Below are 20,235 nucleotides of genomic sequence, written 5' to 3' on the forward strand. Positions count from 1 at the left end.
GTCAATGAAGAAAAACCAAAATATTTTGGAAAAGGCATACTATTATTTGGGAAGTCAATGAAGTAAAACAAAAATATTTTGGAAAAGGCATACTATTATTTGGGAAGTCATTGAAGAAAAACAAAAATATTTTGGAAAAGGCGTAACATTGGTAAAGTGACCTAATTTTTAGGAAAAGGCATATTTTATTTGGGAAGTCAATGAAGAAAAACAAAAATATTTTGGAAAAGGCATATTATAAATTGGAATGTCAATGAAGATAAATAACAATATTTTGGAAAATACGCAACATTGTTACACTATTTCCAAAATATAACTAACCTAACTCAAACCAAACGAAAAAAAAACCCTTAAAATCCCAACCCAACCTGACCTGACCTAATACTATTGAGTTTAAATAATCAACTTTAACCAAACCAAATTATCCATATCTGACCTAGTTCTATTTGAGTTCATATAACCCAGCCTACACCATAATACATAACTATAGTTTTTCGCATCCCCGTTTTTCTGCTCTTTTGAGAACTGCTGTAACGGTACGCCGCGTTTACGAGAACAACTGTATCGGTAACTGCTGTAACGGGTAAACTGTCATTTCGGGAAAACTGCTATTTAGGGAACCGCTACTTTGGAATCCGCTCATACGGGAACCGCTCATGTGAGGGCTTCCCCCTCTCGGGGGCCCGGCCGGGCCTCGACCTTGGTTAATTCTAGTGGGTAATGGTTGTGAAAATATGAATATAAATATAAATATAAAACTTAAAAATATATTTATCTTCAACTAGATCTTAAACAGTAACAAGTTGGGAAAACCAAAATATTACCTCTCCGAGTCAAGACGACTACTTACAAACTTATTTAGCCAGATATGGAAATGTTTCTTAAGTTAAAATTTATGAAATATTAAAGCAGTATACAAAGCATAGCAAATTTACTGTAAATCAGACGACATTTTACATCCAATAATGATATACTTGTACACATTAAAATCATCCGATGGGGGAAAAACGGGAAATGAAGAGATAAAACTTTGGAGGGATATTACCTTTACGTGTTTGTAAAGGCCCAATTTTCTACTCCTCAACTGTATGCCCTCTATGTTCAAAGCCATATTCACAACAGGGTTGGCATGTAAACACTATCCTCTCGTTTCACCTCAACGATTTTCTTAGTTTAACAACATGACTGTTAACGTTACATAACACCAAAGCTTATTTGTGGCTACACACACTGAAAGTAAATGCGTACCATAAAAAGCATGAAAACACGAAGCTATTATCCGATTACGATCAGACCTTTCACTGGTCTGGGCTGCGTTCAGCAGAGCTCACCAAAAAGACAGCGGATTTTGGAAATGTTTACCGGTGAGCTCTGTCGTCATAGCTTTTCTCCGGTCATCGGCGTTTTATAAATGACGCTAGCGCAATAAAGCGTGCAAGGTACCAAGGCTTAACAAAAATTGTAGGATAACATATTTATAGAGATAGATAACAACTTTTATAATTAAGATTAGAAAATAAGATATCTCTTAAAATTCTCGGGTGATCAACTGGTTTCACGCCAATTAAATAGCTATAGTCCCATAAAGTTATTTGTATTAATTCCTCCATGGTTTTTTCGCCAAGCTGAGAACTACGCGTTTTACGTCACGTTATCCAAAAACCCGACTATTTTCTTTGAAGACCGCGCTAGCTCAGCGCTAAGCACCGTAACGTCAAAATTCAAAAGCAAAATCCCGTTATGTAGGACACTGTTAGCAGCGCTGGGCTCTGCTGAACGCGGCCCAGATTTCCACCATGATTATAAAATCTAAGCCTAATTATTTAAAAGTGTATTTAACTTTCGGCTCACTCTGAACCGTTAATGTCTCTGCATACAGAAACGAAAACCAAACCCAAACGTTTACTTTTTGGTTCACTAGGCCTATTGACAAATAAAAGCTCATTTGACCAACATATCAGCGTTGTGCTTGTATTCACTGTGACTTTAGAAAGGATTATGCTATAAACAGATGTAGTATAGCTTAAGTAATATATAAACATCCATTTTAAATAATAATATTAAACAAAATCTTTGGAATATCAAAATGAAACAGAGCTTTAAAGCTACAAAAGTACTAAATGCATCATAATTACGAAAAATATTTCCACATATTCATTTTATATTATGGAAAACGGGAATATTAAGGTTCTGAAGGATTTCTTTACACATCAAAACAAAACGAACTTCTAACGCAGCGCACTAGTGTTACAACGGACGGACACATATAGACAAACACATAGACTGCTGTTTTACCCTTTCCGTATTAATTTTGAGTTGAGAGACATGATTATCTTAAATATTAAAATAAATATAATTAATATTAAATATTTTCTTCGATAGTTGTTCGCCTTATTGAGCGTTACATCGTTTTGAAAAAGAACAATTAAACATTCTTGAGAGACTTGACTAATATTGGCGTTTGAAATGAAGCATACAACGGTTGCTTTGCCTTCATCAAATAGGTAGTATATAAGGGTGTCGAATCGCAGCTATGGATAAGAACAGCGCAATTGCGTGAACCTTTGGTGGAAGCCCCACCATTGGGAGGCCGGACGTTTCTCGTAACCCTGTCCGATCGCCGCGTATGTCTTAACCTTAATGAGTAGAAGCCAGGTGTACAGACTGGTGTCCATGTGGGATGGACAAAAACAAAGACCAGAAGATGGTGGTGTTAGAAGCCAGGTGTACAGACTGGTGTCCATGTGGGATGGACAAAAACAAAGACCAGAAGATGGTGGTGTTAGAAGCCAGGTGTACAGACTGGTGTCCATGTGGGATGGACAAAAACAAAGACCAGAAGATGGTGGTGTTAGAAGCCAGGTGTACAGACTGGTGTCCATGTGGGATGGACAAAAACGAAGACCAGAAAATGATGGTGATAGAAGCCAGTAAGTATAGACTGGTGTCTATGTGGAATGGACAAAGACCACAAAATGGTGGTGTTTGAAGCCAATAAATACAGATTGGTACTCATGTAGAATAGACAATTGACTAGTCAGATGAAGTAATAGTGGCCAATTGATTTGTGGATAGATTCAAGTTTTGAAATTTCCGGGTACTGTGAATACGGTCCGGAAATAGCGAACACATTTGCTTCAATTCGGAAACTGCGAACACGGTCCCCTGGGGTGTAAGTCAATAACAACAGACAGACACACACACACACACACACAGACACGTCGAAATTAGAACCTCTCCGTGACATACGTCACTCGGAGAGGTAAAAATAAAAATGATGAAGAGTAGTAGTTTTATAATGTGCTCTTAGTCCCTTATTTTCCCCTTTTCTCACTAAGCATGAAAGTAAAATATAAACCGATTTTAAGTTTTTTTCTCGCGGGATAGGCCAAGGTATAAAAGTAGAGTCGAAAACAATAAGACTTCAAAACTATCTCTTTCCGCTTTATAAATTATTAAATGAACATTATCTTATAATAACTATTTTGAGTTATTGAAGGACCAATTTTGAAATATGCAAACCCCGAAAAGGAGGGCCCCCATTGACTGGGGCCCCACTGCCAGTGGCAGTTGGGGCCCTATGGCCAGTCCGCCCCTGCTGTCTCTGACAAACTCTCCGAGATTAGTCCTCTATTCGCGAGCGTTTCTTAGCGAGCGGTTTTAGGCGAGGCTGCGTAGTACTGGGCTGGCGAGCGGTAGGTCCGCGGTTCGATTCTCCGTGGAGGAAGAAAATTTAAAAAATATAATCTCTTCCGTGTATCAAGTTTAAAAGTCCACCTGTGAACTGTAACGTTAACTAAAAAGAAAAATATTTTCTCTCGACTTTCAAAAATGACGAACGATACTGCCAAAGGCAGGACTGTGGCACTACTACTAATACGAGAATGACAACAGGGCAGATCAAACTAAGAGCCTCATCGTATACTACGATGTGGCTAAAAAGTAAAAACGAATTGTCGTTTATTCGCGTGAAGCCGTAGGGTTGCCGTTTCTGCACCTCAGAAATACTTACGCCAAAGGGGGCTGTTTGCGGCACAAGGGTTAAAAATGAATTGGCTTTTATTCGCTTGAAGCCATAGGCCTGCCATTTCTGGGGTCAAAATTATCTACTCTCCCGTTCCAAAAATTTGCCCGTAGAAAGGCCTGAAACTCGAACGACCCGAATTTAAGCCTTCTGTCGACTGGCTTAAATTCCGGTATTATTTTAAAAGTGAAGTAGAACCTAGTTTAAAAGCACCACTGCTTCATTCTCGTTAAGCCATCTCGATGATGCATTTCCAGCAAATTCTTATTGCCGTTTCAGTAATTTATGAGGTATGTTAATTGAATGAAAGCAAAATACACCATACAAAGAACACTCCAAGGCAGTGTTCCGCTCTCTGAAGTCTGAATGTGTAAATCCCTGTTTTTAGCCACATCGTATGATGAACATCTACGATGTGGGTCTTAGTTTAACCTGCCCTGTTGTTGTTGTTGTCAGTGGTGGTGGGTGGCGTCGTTGTCGTGAAAGAGTACCGCATTTGGCAGTATAAAATTTTTCGTTCGTCATTGAAGGGAGAGTGAATGGGAGGGAATTGTGGTGAAGTGATATTTTCCTTTCGTGTATTTTAAGAGGAAGGGGATTATAATAGTAAGTATAAGCATAGCATTTAACTGTGGTTAAGCATTGCGTATTGAGTTTTACGTTTGCTCGATATATTTAAAGCGAGAGAGACCATTATTTTATTGCCTTAATTTAAATGGTAGGTTTCCTACTCCCTTTAAATTCTCTGTCACCCGTCGACAATAAGGATTTTACGCTTTCAATCACGCTCCCCTATCCCCTATTTCAACATTCAAAGAAGTCGAGGGAAATTTTAAAAGCAAAAGCAAGTTGAATGGTTTTTAGAATGGTCTTTTCAATGGGGTATTACAATTATTGGGGGTTTTACCGAATTCTTTCTCTTTCAAACGCTTCTGGCCATAAGTTCATGTTAGAAATTTATAAGATGCCAAAAGTATGCGTCGGCATAAGTCTATGTTGTAAACTAAACTAAAACTTTCTGTATGTGTAATAATCGGGCGTTAAGTACGTAATCATTTTAGCACTGTTAAAGGCAACTCGATCATCGAGGGGGTAATCACTAAAACTTTCTCTTCTGATATTAAGGGTTACTTGTGTGTAATCATTTTAGCATTGTTGTTTTTAGAATGGTCTTACGGGTAATCATTTTAGCAATGTTAAGGGTAGTGCATCGAGGGGCTACTCACTCAAAATTTCTCTTTGTGTCGCACTATTACAATAATAACATAAATAAATTTATTGAAGTAAGGATTACGGGTAATCATTTTAGCACAGTTAAAAGTAGCGCATCGAGGGGCTATTCACATAAATTTTATGTACGCCTGTTAAGTAGGGTACGATGTGGCTGCTATTACGAGCCCTTGGCTCGTCTTGTTCTCTTTAAAATAACCTTGCGCTATCATACGTCAACATGAAAAACCCACAAATAAGAGCAATTTTTTTTATTGGTATAAAATCTTTTATGTCCATGGTAATGTAATTACTCCGATAATACTTTTTTGAGCAAATTTCTTCGCATCAATTGATATAGTTTGCTATCTTTAATGGTAATGTTTCTGGTTCGTATAAATTTCAGTCTGACAGTTGATTCGTCTTCATCAGTCAATGATATAGATGATATCTTTTTATCTCCGACTGATATTTCCAATGTCGAATCACCGTCTTTGAAACTCTTGGATATAGCGTTCTCTTCTGAAATACTAATCTGATTTTCGCTAATCGATATGTTGTTTATCCCATCTATTGATGCAAGCGTAATTTCTTCCGAATCATCGTCCATTAATGATCTCGTTCTTTCTTGTTTTTCAGGCGCATACGTGGTTTCTCGAGGTTTTTCAAACAAAGAGCTCGTTTGCTGATTTTCTCCAGACACTGAAGACTTTTCTGGTTGTTCTTTAATTGTAGAAATAGTACGTTCCACCGCTTCAGAAAAGGCAGAGGAGCCTAAATGAGCTACAGCTATGTTGGACATTTCGGCTTTGTTTCCCATCTTGTCAACAGAGATGAGAGCAAAATAAACGTCGCAATCGTTTTCAGTGCAATTTTTGTTGTCCCACGCCTCTGGCAAATAAAACTGTGCCTTTTGTTGCTTGCCTGAAGGCTTCATCATTGACCTAACATTTGACATTATGGAGCAACTTCCAAATCCTCTCAGTAATGACTCCCCTTCTGCAGCACCTCTAATTTCAACATGATCAGCTGCAAGTATTTGAGGTTGTAATTTAATTATCACGGAATTTTAAGGCGTTAAGACACTTTTACAAATCTTTTTAAATGATAATTTTAAATATTAGAGCTCAGGCTTGTTTAATAAAGTTTTAGATTTTCATGTATGGTAAAATTAGTGAGATGGTCGCAACAAACGTCAAAAACAGTTTGTTTGAGCAAATTATAACGACATTTAATCTAGTCGATCCATCATCAAGACAAATTCAAATATATTTTTTGACGTAAATATTCATTGCGGGAAAATATTTTATGGTTTTCCAAGACAATTTTAAATTATATAATAAGGCATAACAACCCTTATGTACGGTGTGGGATTTCATAAAGAGGGAGATATTTTGCAACGTCAGTTGTCTATAATCTCTGTACTTTAATAGCCGATGTTAATTATACTACGCTTTTGTAACAAAAGGTTTTTTCTTACCAATTCCTGCGTCCAAATCATCACCGGCTGCGGTCCATCGTAGGTATATAACTGTTAGGCTTTTTGAATATTGAGGAAAGGCTTTGCTTATATGATACACTTCGAGATCCGTTACTCGACTCGGTGGTATTACATCTTTGTTCATTCCAGGTGCAAACTTCTTCAGTTGAAAATTTCCCATGTTAACATTCCGACTGAAAGCTTCAGCCGTCTCGGTTTCAATCAGGGGATCGGGAATAGAACCAGGCATTCGTGTAAACATATTCGTTTTGAATTCAAATTGAGGTTCCATGTCTAATATAAATACAACAATATTAATACTGCTTTCCCAGCGTAAAGTAAAATTATTTAGTAACTAGTTTCTTAGGTAGGAAACATTGTGGAAGTTAAAATGCCTGAGTGTCGTCAGAGCCTAATTTAAGATCATGGAAGGCATTTCCGATAACATTCCCATGAGCACCGATACTCCGTGTTATCCGACAGTGCCATACGCAAAAAAAGTGACGTTTAGGCTTAGGCTCTTGACAATGAAACCATGTAGAGCTTCATAAACTATTCTGGTTTAAGAATTTTTTTTAGTTAAGTCATTGTGCTTCACCATGGCAGCGTTTAGAAGTGCTGAAGTTTGCGATTACTTTTAAGTATCATTAGAGGATAAGTCTTAAGGTACTTTCCTCGCAGTCACTAAATACAGAGAATGTTAAGTCAACATTTATGATCTAGTACCATGATGTCATAAATTGACTGCAGAGATTTAAAAATTAAAATATGCACATCAGAGTACAAGGAAATCGTCAAAGCTACTCTTAATTATGGGTGTGACTAAAATACTGAACCCTCTGAACCGATGAACTTGGTACTAAAACCTCTACATGAAAAACTAACATCCACTCTCATAGAGAATTCGCATAGGAGTAATATACGAAGACTTGAATCTCAATAGGATTGAATTTATTTTACTGGACTCTGAACCGCTGAACCATTTAATATTTTTTATAGCTAAACATGGTCTGAACTTGTGTGACTATTTTGCTGAACCATTTTTGATAGTTCCATATTTTAACAAGGTCTAATCTGGAGTTCATAATAACCCCCCTGGTCTAATCTTTACTTTAGTGACCATTTTACTGAACTCTGAACCGCTGAACCATATTTAATAGTTTCTTTAGCTTCACACGGTATGAACTCAAGTGACTATTTTACTGAACTCTGAACCGCCCATTTATATTTAATACTACTATAGCATAACATGATCTGAACTCGTGTGACTAATTTGCTGAACTCGTGTGACTATTTTGCTGAACTCGTGTGACTATTTTGCTGAACTCGTGTGACTATTTTGCTGAACTCGTGTGACTATTTTGCTGAACTCGTGTGACTATTTTGCTGAACTCGTGTGACTATTTTGCTGAACTCGTGTGACGATTTTGCTGAGCTCGTATGACTATTTTGCTGAACTCGTGTGACTATTTTGCTGAACTCCGAACCACTGAACAATATTTAATAGTTCTATAGCTTAAGGCGGTCTGAACTTGAGTGAATATTTCGGTGAAATCTTAAACCCTGAACCTTATTTAATATTTCTATAGCTGAACATGGTGTTAAGCTTTCAAACTCTGAAAGTTGGTTCAGAGTTCAGTAAAATAGTCTGTTAAATTTAGTCCTGTTGAGATTCAAGTCTTCCTTCATTACTCCTATGTGAATTCTCTATGAGAGTGGATGGTAGTTTTCACCTATGTAGAGGTTTTAGTACCAAGTTCAGTAATTTAGCATTTCAGAAGGTTCAGTATTTTAGTCACACTCACAACCGATCATTCTGAGCATTTCACTCTAATGTTGTTGAGACAATATTGAGAAACAAATAGCGATTTCCACTGACTGCACTAGAGCACTCTATGTGCACTCTCGGCGCGTTTTCGTCCGCCACTGGGAACACGAGTGCAACACTCGCCCAGAATCGCGTGTTCCACTGACCCCAAAAACTGCCCGAGAATTGCTCTTTGGTGCTCTGAAAAATTCGACAGAGCGACGGTGCTCGAGTATGACGTAATAAAATTAAAATGGCGAACCACGCGGTATCTCATAAAAGACAGGCTCTCGCTTATGCTTATTTATTTCTGGAATCATCTTCTGAAAGTTCTGAAGATGAAGAATACGAGGTTTTATCATTACTTTAAAGATATTACGCCTCATCCTAAAACCAATAATTATATCAGAGACGTTGCCGATCATTACTCAAAATAGATTTTTTTTTTGTAAATTAATTGGAATGTTAAATCTATTAATTGGTTTCAGCCCATTTGCGTCAAGATATACACACTTTATTACAATTTCGTCTCCGGCGCCAATTTTGATTATTCAGAGCGCGCTCGGACCTCTCGATCGTGTTCCACTGACGAAACTATTCTCTCCAAAACTCGCTGAGGGCAGTTACGTCATCCTAACCCTGAGAGCACCCTTTGGAGCAGTCAGTGGAAATCGCTAAAAATTAATACTAGAAACTGTGACTTTTTTTAATAATGATTGTTAATTGAAGCATTAGCTTTTCGCTCTCTGTACTTTCATGATTAACAGCGACTTGCAGTATAGGGACAAAAGGGCCTCCCAGTCTATACTAAAAAAAACTATATTATTTTAGAAATTACCGTAAAATATTATTTTTAAAAGTTAAATTTAAAAGGAATTTCAAGAATATCTTTTTAAATTTAATTATTTTGTAGCGTTTTAATAGTCATGAAGATGACGGTGCCCGCCTAGGGTTCTAAATCGGTAAATTACCATGGTAATTTACACGGTAATTTACCAGGGTAACTGTAATTTACGATTTTCTCGGATAAATTACGAAAACGGTAATTACTCTGGTCATTACCGTGGTAATTTACACTGGCAAATTACCTAGATGATAATTTACCACTGAATTCTCATTTTTTTCCCTTGGAAAATGGTCTAAAAGCTCACTTATTTCTTCCCACTAGACATGAGTAAGTCATACAAGGTCGAAGGGCAAGCGTGGGAAAAATTAGATTTTTTAGCCATATCGTAGTATACGATAGGCTCTTAGTTTGACCCGAGCCGTCGTAGTAGTAGTGGCCGGGGTTGTCGCTTCGTTATCGTCAGATTTTAGCTTAAAAGGAACTTTATATTACCACAACCCACCCATAGGGGTTACTGGGCTCGGTTAGAGTTTTAATTTTAATTAAAATTTTGGCAGGTCAGATCCGGGAATCGAACCCGGGTCGCTGGCGCAACAGGCAGACATTCTACCAACTGAACCATAGAGCCTTGATAGAAACTTCGAGTTTTTTATTATTTATTCTTATCTCTAAAATGTCGGGGTGATGTGGGGTGGGTACCTCTTAATCTGTGGGGTCGGAAACTTTTGAATTTTTATGTGTGGGGTCGGATACTTATGAATTTGTATGTTTGGGGTTTTTATATTTATTTTCTTTTTATGTATGTGCTAATTAAATAGATAACGATTTTCCCCGTTTCCTCCTCATGTGTTTCGTTCTCGTTCGGTAGCTATCGTCATCTATGTTATGTTTGACTGGAACGTTTTGGCGGTTATTTCAAATGTGGGTTTAGATAGAGGTAACATATTGTTAAATGAGCGTTATGCGTTTGATCATTTTAGCATCGCTAAAGGTAATTCGAGGGGATAATCACTAAAATGCGTAATCACTATAACTAAACTTTCTCTTTCAAAAGTTTCTGGGCATAAGTCCTTGTTAGAAATTTATAAGATACGATAAGTGTGCATCGGCATAAGTCTATGTTGTAAACTCATCGAGGGGATTATCACTAAAATGCGTAATCACTATAACTAACTTTCTCTTTCAAAAGTTTCTGGGCATAAGTCCTTGTTAGAAATTTATAAGATGCGATAAGTGTGCATCGGCATAAGTCTATGTTGTAAACTCATCGAGGGGATTATCACTAAAAAGTAAAAACTATCTGTTCTTCGATTCGCCGGAATATTAGAATTACAGCATAAGTAAATTTATACGGTTATAATTTAATCACTGTTTAGAGTAGGGAATCGAAGGGCTATTCACTCTGATTTTATGCACGGTAAATCATTTAAGCATTGAAAGATAGCGCTATTCACTCATTAGGGTAAGGTATAGAGGGGTTATCCACTCATTAGGGTAGGGTATAGAGGGGCTATTCACTCGTACGATATGGCTACTATTACGAGCCCTTGGGCCGTCTTGTTTTCCTCTATTCTTGTTTTCGAGTTCCTTTGCGTCAGCTGGAAAGCTGTGGTTGTTAGAAATTTGTAGAGATGGACCGATACCAAAATCGGTACCGATATTTGGCTAGACCGATATATCGGTATCGGTTTAAATTGGTATCGGCCCATCTCTAAAATTTGTTCTAAAAACGTGGAATAGCAATAATTCGCAAAATGGGTATGAAGAAGAAAGTGGATGTTGCTCTTCAAAAGTATTTTGAGCCGCAAACATCAAAACTGGGTGTTCAAATGATGTACGATACTATGCTATGAAAAGTATAGCTGTGTTCAAGTGGTATTTTTCATTATTTAGTTTAAAAACGCTCAATATAATTAATTTTTGATTTTTTGTAAATTACCATGAACGGTAATTTACACGGTAAATTACGGACCATTTTCCAAAATTACCGTAATTTTCGAACCCTATGCCCGCCTAAAATTATCGGAATCGTTTCAAGTAACGAGTTATGATGGTTATCGGATCATAGTGAGTAAAAATCGACACTCATGCAAACCATTACAAAAGTCTTTATTGGTATTTATACTTACTCAGGTGTGTTTTATTCCTTGGAATTGACGGAGCGCCTGAAGCTTTCCCAAGGAAACTACCTCCGGATATTTTCAGTTTAGCTTTCCCGTCATTTACAACAGTCGCCACAGCTGCGTATCGACCGTTTCCAGTGAAATTACTGAAGTACCCTGAATATATTCCGTCATTTTCAATAGTGTCAGCACCTACAATTACATTTTAACAAAAACATTCTATGATTATAACGTTTATTTTCAACTAGCGATAGTTTGAAATAATGTGAAAAGTGTAGTGGTCGGCATTTGGATTGGATAATATCTGTTTGTTTTATCTTTATTCATAATTTGAAATTATCCACGGGAAGTCTATGGTTAATGCAATGTAATCACGAAAAATTATCTGATTATTATTCATGAATAACTGATTAACCAAAATTCTGCGGATTATCTTGTCCAAACGCCGAGCCCTAGAAAAGTGACCTTAATAATTTAGTTTCCTATTTCTAAACCTAAAATATTTTGAAAACGTAAAACAAATTAGATCGTCAGTTAAGTCTCAGACGCCATGGTCAAATCATAATTGTGTAGCAAGTACAGAAAATTGCGCCAGTGAGACTCCTAATTATAACTAACAAATGTGAAATAATTGCAAGCTTATTTTTGAAGCACGTATTTATAAATCAAATGAAATAGTGAGTTCCTAAATGTTTGTAGTGAGACGCATAGGCTAAAAGAGTATTCCTACTTTGACTCTTTACAAACAAGGGCACGCTGTATGCTAATAGACATGTGACATGAATATTAGCAGACAAATCTTCTCAACAAAGTAAACAAGGATGGTACCAGAGGTTAAAACCATATGTTTTTTGTTTGAATCAGGGTTGTTTGATTTAAATCACTGATTTAAATCAAGCGATTTTAAAAAAAAAATCATTTGATTAAAATCAAGAATATATTTTTATTTTTAAAAAATGTTTTCTGATATTCCAAGAAGTAGTTTAAGAAACTCGAGAAGAAACTTAACTAGAAAAGACCTAAAATTAAAAATAATCATGGTTTTGGTATATTTCAATGTAAGTTTTTCCCAGAACTCCAGTTTGTCTTGCTAGAAAGGCTTGGAAATGAAGTAGCGGTCAAGCTAGTCTTTTTTTACAAGCATTTGAATAGTAATAATATCCAAGAGCTGCTTAAATGTCATGATTATTTTGCTTTTGGTTAATTTTGACTCAAAAGTTTTAATGTTGGTAATTTACTATGTAGTAGTTCAATAAAAATCAAAACAATCAATTAAAATCAAAAAAATCCGATTTAAATAAAAAAAAATCGATTTTTTTGATTTTTTTTTGAAAAAATCATAAAAGTCAACAACCCTGGTTTGAATTCGTTTTGGTATAGAGAAAAAGAAAAAAACTGAACCTTACCCACTCCATTGTCCTTCAACATTATATCAACACTCATTTCATTTGGACGTATGATGGTGGCTTTAACTGTGGCATCCAAAACTTCATTATAGCCCTTACTAACTTTGGCTAAAACTTTGACATAAGCGGGGAAGGTAACTTCTGTTTTATCAAACCAGGCTACGGCACGAATGGGCTGTTCACTCGGGTCTCGAACATCTGATGATACAGTGGCTACGATGCTGACGTCCTTACTGGCTTTCAGCATCATCATCCATTTACCATGCTGCGTATAAAATCAGAATTATAATATAGTGAGACTGGTATATGGGCAATTGTAGTAGCGAGTAACATGATTTCCACGAGACTTAATAGTCTTTTAAGTTTTAATTACCTCCGCAAGTGGAAAAGTGAACTTCTTTCTTTGTTTGACGTCAATATCCACATCAAATTCAGGATGTGATTCGTCGTATACTTTGTTTCCGGGAGATTTCAGTGTTACAAATATGTCCTTGATACTCGAACCACTAATCGTAAATTCCGCATTTTTTCCCAGTTCCTTGTCCATATTTACTTCTATGGTTTTCAGTTCTCCCGCAGAAATCTCAATGTTATTGCCAAAGACCTAATGTTACCGCCATGTAAAATATTTATTTGTACATATGTAACTCGAAGCGCAAAAAACAATGACTAATTTATAAATTTCATTTCAAATGTAATCTAAATTTTGTTGCAGCCCTACTGATTCAGAATATCTAGTTTAAGTTCCACAAAATTGCGCATTACATAATTGCCAATAATGGTTGTTTACTGATATAATAGCGCTTACACTAGTGATGTTCAATTACCGAAAAGTGGTAAAACAACCGACATTTTTCAAATATGCTAACGAGTCATTGGTATCTATTCTGTACACCAATATACACTGTAACGGCATCTTAACCTCCAGCCTAAGCTGTGAAAGATTAGGCTAAGCTATCTTATCTGCACTCAGTCCAAATACACAAAATTACGAAATTCTGATCATATGGTCAGTTTAAACTGCATTAAAAGTCTTTAAATTGAGGGGTCGGACGTTTCTCAAAATCCCGTACAATTCATTTGAAATCTATTAAAATCTCTCTCGAAAATCTCGAAATCCCGAAATCTTGCCCTTAAAATCTCAAAATCCCGAAATCTCACGTCAAAATCTGAAAATCCCAAAATCTTACGTGAAAATCTGAAAATTCCCAAACCCTACCTCAAAATCTGAAAATCCCGAAATCCCTACCTTTAAATCTGAAAATCCCGAAATCTTCACCTAAAATCCCCAAATCCCACATTAAAATCTAGAAATCCCGAAATCTTAACGTAAAATCCCGAAATCTTACCCTAAAATATCAAAATCTGAAAATCCCACGCTTACAATACACGTTTTGCATCTATTTAAGAGGGGAAGACACGAGGGTAAAACTCAGCCTTCCGTCTCGATTTTTGGCGCCTGCGCTATATAAGAGTACTGTATTACAAATTTGACTATTTTTGTCGATTTTTCTCCGGTATTCATTACGGTAAATTAAAACAAATTTATAGTCTAAAACCTAAACCTATATTTCAAAATCTCGAAATATCCTATGAACACCGGAAGTTAATAGACCAATACGAATACCTACAGTGAAACAAACTTCCAGGGGCACGCCTACATACTGGATAATTTCCCTGTCGCCACAAAACAACACTAGAGGCAGCCCAAGCTCACTGCATCTGAGAGGCTAGCCAACTCGGTCATGCCTCTAGCGGTGTCTCCTGACATGATTGAAATTATCCACTATAGAGGCGTGCCCCTGGAAGTTTGTTTCTCTTCATGTAATATTCGTATTGGTCTATAGTAAATCTTGATATCCCCTGCAAATACCCAAAATTTCATCAAAAATCTGAAAATCTCCTCGAAATCTCAAAATCTCTTCGAAATCTGAAAATCTCCTCGAAATCTGAAAATCTCCTCGAAATCTGAAAATCTCCTCGAAATCTGAAAATCTCCTTCAAAATCTGAAAATCTTGTTCCAAATTCCGAAATCTCCTTCAAAAATCTGAAAATCCTGAACAAAATCCCGAAATCTCCTTCAAAAATCTGAAAATCCTGAACAAAATCCCGAAATCTCCTTCAAAATCTGGAAATCGCGTTCAAAATCTGAAAATCCCGAAATCTTAAAATCTTGGAGTAGATTTCAAGATGTCTAAAATCTCAGTCAGAATCTCAAAATCTGGGGAAAATCTCAAAATCTTGGTCAAAATCTCGAAATCTCAAAATCCCGTACACTAAAATGCCGAACGTCCGACCCCTCGCTTTAAATTAAGCTTAACCAAACTTACAGTTATTGGTTGAAGTTCAACATCAACTTGGGATGAAGTTGACGATCCCAGAGCGGAATCCAGTCCTGATGCGTCTTTATCGCTATCCGGGAAGTAAAAGCTTCTACCTCCAGTTCTTGTTGCCAGGCTTTCCAGCAGTACAGTTGCGCTATCACCAATTGCGATTGTGTTAACGATAACCCCAGATTCTTCGATCTCTTTCAAAACGTCACTTATAAACGGTGCATCAGTTTCTTCACCGTCCGTGAGCAAAATAATCATTGCTCCTTTCGTTTTACCAGAATTTTGTTGAAGAGTCTATAATTTGGGAAGCCCTAATATAAGTGGATTCCGTAATATAAGTGGATTCCATAATAGTGGTCCTCTCAACCGCGGTTTCCCGAAAACTTTGTTTACCCGTTACCGCAGTTCCCTAAACAGCGGATCTCGTAAACGCTATGTACCTTTACAGCATTTCCCTAAAGAGCAGTAAAACCGGGATGTGAAAAACGATTGTCGTTTATGATGCTTTAGTTTTGGTTACTTGAACTCAAATAGTACCAGGTCAGGTGAAGTTAATTCACTCAGGTTAAATTTGTTTATTTGTTCCAAAATAGTCTTAGGTTAGGTTAGGTTATTTGAACCTGGGTCAGTTTACGAATTGTTCTTTGAACCCCGATAGTATTAGGTCAGGTTACGTTTCAAATCAAATTCAAAAATGTTTATTTTTTACTTTTCATTACATTACAGTTTGCTACGGGGCTAAGTCACATTGTGACTTGTTTGCTATTGGAACCCAAATACTATTAGGTCAGGTTACGTTTTGTTATTTCAACCCCAATAGCATTAAGTGAGGTTAAATTAGGTTATTTTTACGACAATAATCTTAGGTTTGGTTAGGGGAGGTTAATTAAGTCAGGTTAAATTTGGTTATTTGTACCAAAATAGACTTATATTAGGATAGGTTGGGCTATGTTTGGTTATTTGTACCAAAATGGACTTATATTACGTTAGGTTGGGCTATGTTTGGTTATTTGTACCAAAATAGACTTATATTAGGTTAGGTTGGGCTATGTTTGGTTATTTGTACCAAAATGGACTTATATTACGTTAGGTTGGGCTATGTTTGGTTATTTGTACCAAAATAGACTTATATTAGGTTAGGCTGGGCTATGTTTCGTCATTTGTACCAAAATAGACTTATAGGTTGGGCTATGATTGGTTATTTGAACCCCAATAGTATTAGATAAGGTTAGGTTTTGTTTTTTCAACCAAAATAGTACTAGATAAGGTTAGGTTTTGTTATTTGAGCCCTTTGTTAGGTTTGGTTATTTTAACTCAAATTATATTAGGTCAGGTTAGGTTGTGTTATTTTAACCCTTAGTTAGGTTTGGTTATTTGAACCCTTTGTTAGGTTTGGTTATTTTAGCTCAAATTATATTAGGTCAGGTTAGGTTGTGTTATTTAAACAGTATTAGGTCAGGTAGCGTTAAGAATTTATCAAAACTCGAGAAAAACGTTGCTTTTTCCCCAAAACAACAGCCGCTATTTCTAAAATAGTAGTTTTAAGCAACGCCGATGTTTTTATCGAATAGCGGTTGCTATTTCAGGAACTGCTCTTCTGGGAACTGCTGATACAAGTTACACCCCATAATTTAGATAATATGTCATTAAAAAATCTAGATAAAACTCTTTATGTATGCAACAAAAAATACAAAATCACATACGAAGGGGCTCTAAATATTGGAGGGTTAGATGTCAACCTAGAAAGTAGGGGCAAACTTGGCTTACTCATAACTAACTTAATCAAAATCATTGTTTAAACATGGTCTCATCTAAATGAAAATTACTAACGACATCTATTTTCCCGCCCAGGCTCTGTTTAACACCACAATCATATTTATACCTTTATGGACTCTCTTAAGCCAGCTCCAATAGACGTAGATCCCGAAACCCTATAAGGTATCAACTTAGCCAGATTTTTTCGAATATCATGGTTTTCAATTCGTATCATGCTGGCCAATTTCCTCGCTTTCGTTGAAAACTGTACCATGCCAAAAGATGTATATGAAGGAATAGTATCCATAATGAATCTTTGCGCAGCAGCTTGTAGTTTTCGTAGACGACTTTTAGTCTATAACAAAAACAGTGTGAACGCACTATCGTAAATTAACATTTGTCGATGGGTCAACAGTAACTTAATATAACGGACGTGAGAACCTATTCCTAAATAACAGATCTAATCAAATGCGCCGTACAATATGATTTTGTTTCACAATATACTTACTGACATACTAGTTGAAACATCCATTAGTAGAACAGTTTGTCTGGCTTTTACTCCCGCGAATCGCAAAGTTAGGAAGGACGTCTTTGTTGGCGTGTTAGGGGAAAGGACGGAGCTGATATAAATAATGATTTAGGAATAAGCTATATTCATCGTTCAGTTTAGAAAATTTCTACCTTTTCAACATATCCGGGTGATTTGAAATAACTTCCCAAGTGCTTCTATACTTGCAAAATGCGTTTTGTTTCGTTGGAGCTCTCCAGTTATGTTGTTTGGAAACCTCTTCGGCCTCACCATTGCAAAAACTACCCACCTAAGATGAAAATTAATATTTTAAGAAAAATTTCTTGTGGGATAGATATAATTTTAGAAGCAGGAATGGAGAACAGAGTAATCTGGGTGCGCGTCATTGTCCCGGACCCCCTTCCCCGAAACAGGGGGGGGGGGAGTTTGAAAGAAGAGGCGGGTCATGGCTTCAGAGGTTAAAAGGAATTAGGTATTTTTCGCCGTTCAATAATATAATTTCAAATTTTCGTTAGGGAGGGGCTCTATACTGGGCTATGAGTCGGACTGAAGTAAATACTAACCATTCTCCATTCCTGCTTCTAAAATTACTTCTATCAATGATATAATAGAGTCTCACCTTTGGTAAGTATGGCATATACATGATGGACGCCTCTACAGGCTGCAAAAATTCGTCCATCTCCGGGATAAATCTACATTCATCCCCTACAAATCCGTTTTTATACAACTTGCACGGAAAACCATCATCTTGTTCAATCCACCCTTTCACATTTTTAACGCAACTCGTCGGATGAACCTACAGTGGCCAGCATAAAATTGGATAGTTAATTTTATTAAGGAATTAATTTCATCTTAGAAGCTACGCAGGTGGTACGCAAGCTCTACTAAATCATTTTTGAACATCATTTAAAAAAATTAAAAATACAACTTAATGTGCAAAGAAATGTTCATTGTTTACAATTCAAGTAGATATATTGAGCTCTTACTTTTCCTTTATCTAAATAGAAAAGCGGAAATCTTCTGTTGCCAGGGGTTCCGTACTCATCATAGACGCCGAATCGAAAATGACTCCATTCGTGAACTAATTGGCGTCCTAAGTTTTTGTTCAAGAGAAAAAAATTGGTGTAAACAAGTATTTAATATATATCAGTTAAGGACTCTGAAACCTACCGGAATCTCCGTACATCTCAAACGTCCAACCATTAAATTCAGAGACAAATTTAGGCGTGAAGTGAACGTATTCGCCTTGATCCCCACACTCTCCGGGTTGTAAGGTGTAAGGTCCGTCTCCGAATTCGGGATTAGCAGGAGCAATTCGAATATGAGATTTTGAATAGTAATCAGTGAAAACGTCTTCTTGGTCGTAACTCCCATTCCACGATTCTGGTATGACAATTGTCACTTTTTTGAAGTAAAGTCGATTGCGAGTGGCGTTAAACAAGTATCCTGATCCCCGTATGAACATTTCCTGGTATAAAAGTGAAATATGTAAATCCAAGCAGGCGTTAGCGTAGGCTCGAGCCGCTCGACTCAAACCTTTATGCCTTGAATTATTTTTGGATCTTCGGGAACGTTTCTGTTAATGGCTACCACAACACCTTCATATCCACCAGAATTAACGCTTATATCAAATGCATTCGCGTAGCAAATACATAGAAAAATCGTCAAAGTCAGTCTAAATTTTAGTTGGAAATTACGCATGATTGACCAGAATTATATCTATGAAATAGAGAAAAAAATTAAAATAACATTAATAAAGCTCAAAAGCCAGCTCTTTATATAAATTTTAACATGTCACAAAAACATATTTCAAAAAGTAGGTTATCAGTTCTTGAAAATGTATGGCTTGCTGGAGCTACGAAAACTGTTTTGTTACATCAATAAAAAGTAAAATTGTAATATAATCACTTTTGAGAAAAAAAATAAATAAATTGTAATTGAGCAAAATATAAGCATAAATCGATCATTGTTCACAAAAATATTTAGTACAATGTTAAATAAATAAGTAGTAAGTGAATATTAGTTTTAATTTTTTTTTTCGTACGTACTTGAAGTTGTTCTTCAACCGACGGATTCCAGTAAGTAAATGCTATTTCAATAACGATCGTTAAAGGATATTGAAAACACCTTGTTTCATAACTTGAGAAATACCTGTTTATCGAATTTCAAGAGTTATGATAAGATATAAATGTTGAAGTTTTAATAATATTAATACGTATGTACGCAATACTAACGCTGCGTCGTGAAAAATAATTCCAATTAATGAGGGACAACATCTTGAATCACGAAATTAGATAAGGATGTGAAAAAACTAGCGAAAACTTTTATAAAGTGTTTCCCGCGTATATTCCCTCTTGTACACGTAACTGTAGATTCTCGCCAAAACGGTAAAGGCTTGTTCGGGAAAAAAAATTGATAATCTATAAGGAGTCATCATGTGATATCATAGTTCTTCGACTTTAAGACCAAATATACAGTGTAGAAAGATAGCGGGTTAGGAATTGGTACGACCAAAAGTATATAGATGTAAAAACAAAAAGTACACTTGTTGAAACTTGCTGGCGCCGTGTAATATGGGAAGCCCTCCTTTATCCCAGAATAGTGTCGACCCCTCTGCGTATGATTATCTTCCCGACCATGGCACAGGGAACAAGCCGTGAATAGGCTCATAAAGTAGCAGATGCTAGCTCTAGTACAAAAAATTTCGTTTCGATCGCCAGC

General features: G+C 36.5%; 1 protein-coding gene across 2 annotated transcripts; it reads right to left on the reverse strand.

The window, feature by feature from the left end:
• Positions 1 to 5,489: 5,489 nt before the first annotated feature.
• Positions 5,490 to 19,922, reverse strand: LOC149703720 (calcium-activated chloride channel regulator 1-like). 2 transcript variants are annotated; one of them, XM_089866957.1, is made up of 15 exons: positions 19,749 to 19,922; positions 19,563 to 19,665; positions 19,051 to 19,233; positions 18,685 to 18,982; positions 18,501 to 18,607; positions 18,134 to 18,310; positions 17,667 to 17,803; positions 17,494 to 17,605; positions 17,113 to 17,340; positions 15,228 to 15,524; positions 13,270 to 13,500; positions 12,897 to 13,161; positions 11,497 to 11,682; positions 6,714 to 7,007; positions 5,490 to 6,262 (listed from the first exon to the last, which is right to left on the reverse strand). In XM_089866957.1, the coding sequence occupies exons 3-15, from the start codon at positions 19,213 to 19,215 to the stop codon at positions 5,544 to 5,546; spliced, it is 3,216 nt and encodes a 1,071-aa protein (XP_089723083.1). In that variant the 5' UTR covers positions 19,216 to 19,233; positions 19,563 to 19,665; positions 19,749 to 19,922; the 3' UTR covers positions 5,490 to 5,543. The 2 variants fall into 2 exon arrangements, with proteins under 2 accessions (XP_089723083.1, XP_089723084.1); XM_089866958.1 differs by lacking the exon at positions 5,490 to 6,262 and adding an exon at positions 6,406 to 6,657 and having other exon boundaries at positions 19,749 to 19,920.
• Between the last annotated feature and the right edge of the window lie 313 nt (positions 19,923 to 20,235).

The sequence above is a fragment of the Phalangium opilio genome, unplaced genomic scaffold (assembly GCF_054372755.1).
Source record: "Phalangium opilio isolate 3A_F unplaced genomic scaffold, DU_Popi_V2 ptg000017l_1, whole genome shotgun sequence".
Classification (NCBI taxonomy): Eukaryota; Metazoa; Arthropoda; class Arachnida; order Opiliones; family Phalangiidae; genus Phalangium; species Phalangium opilio.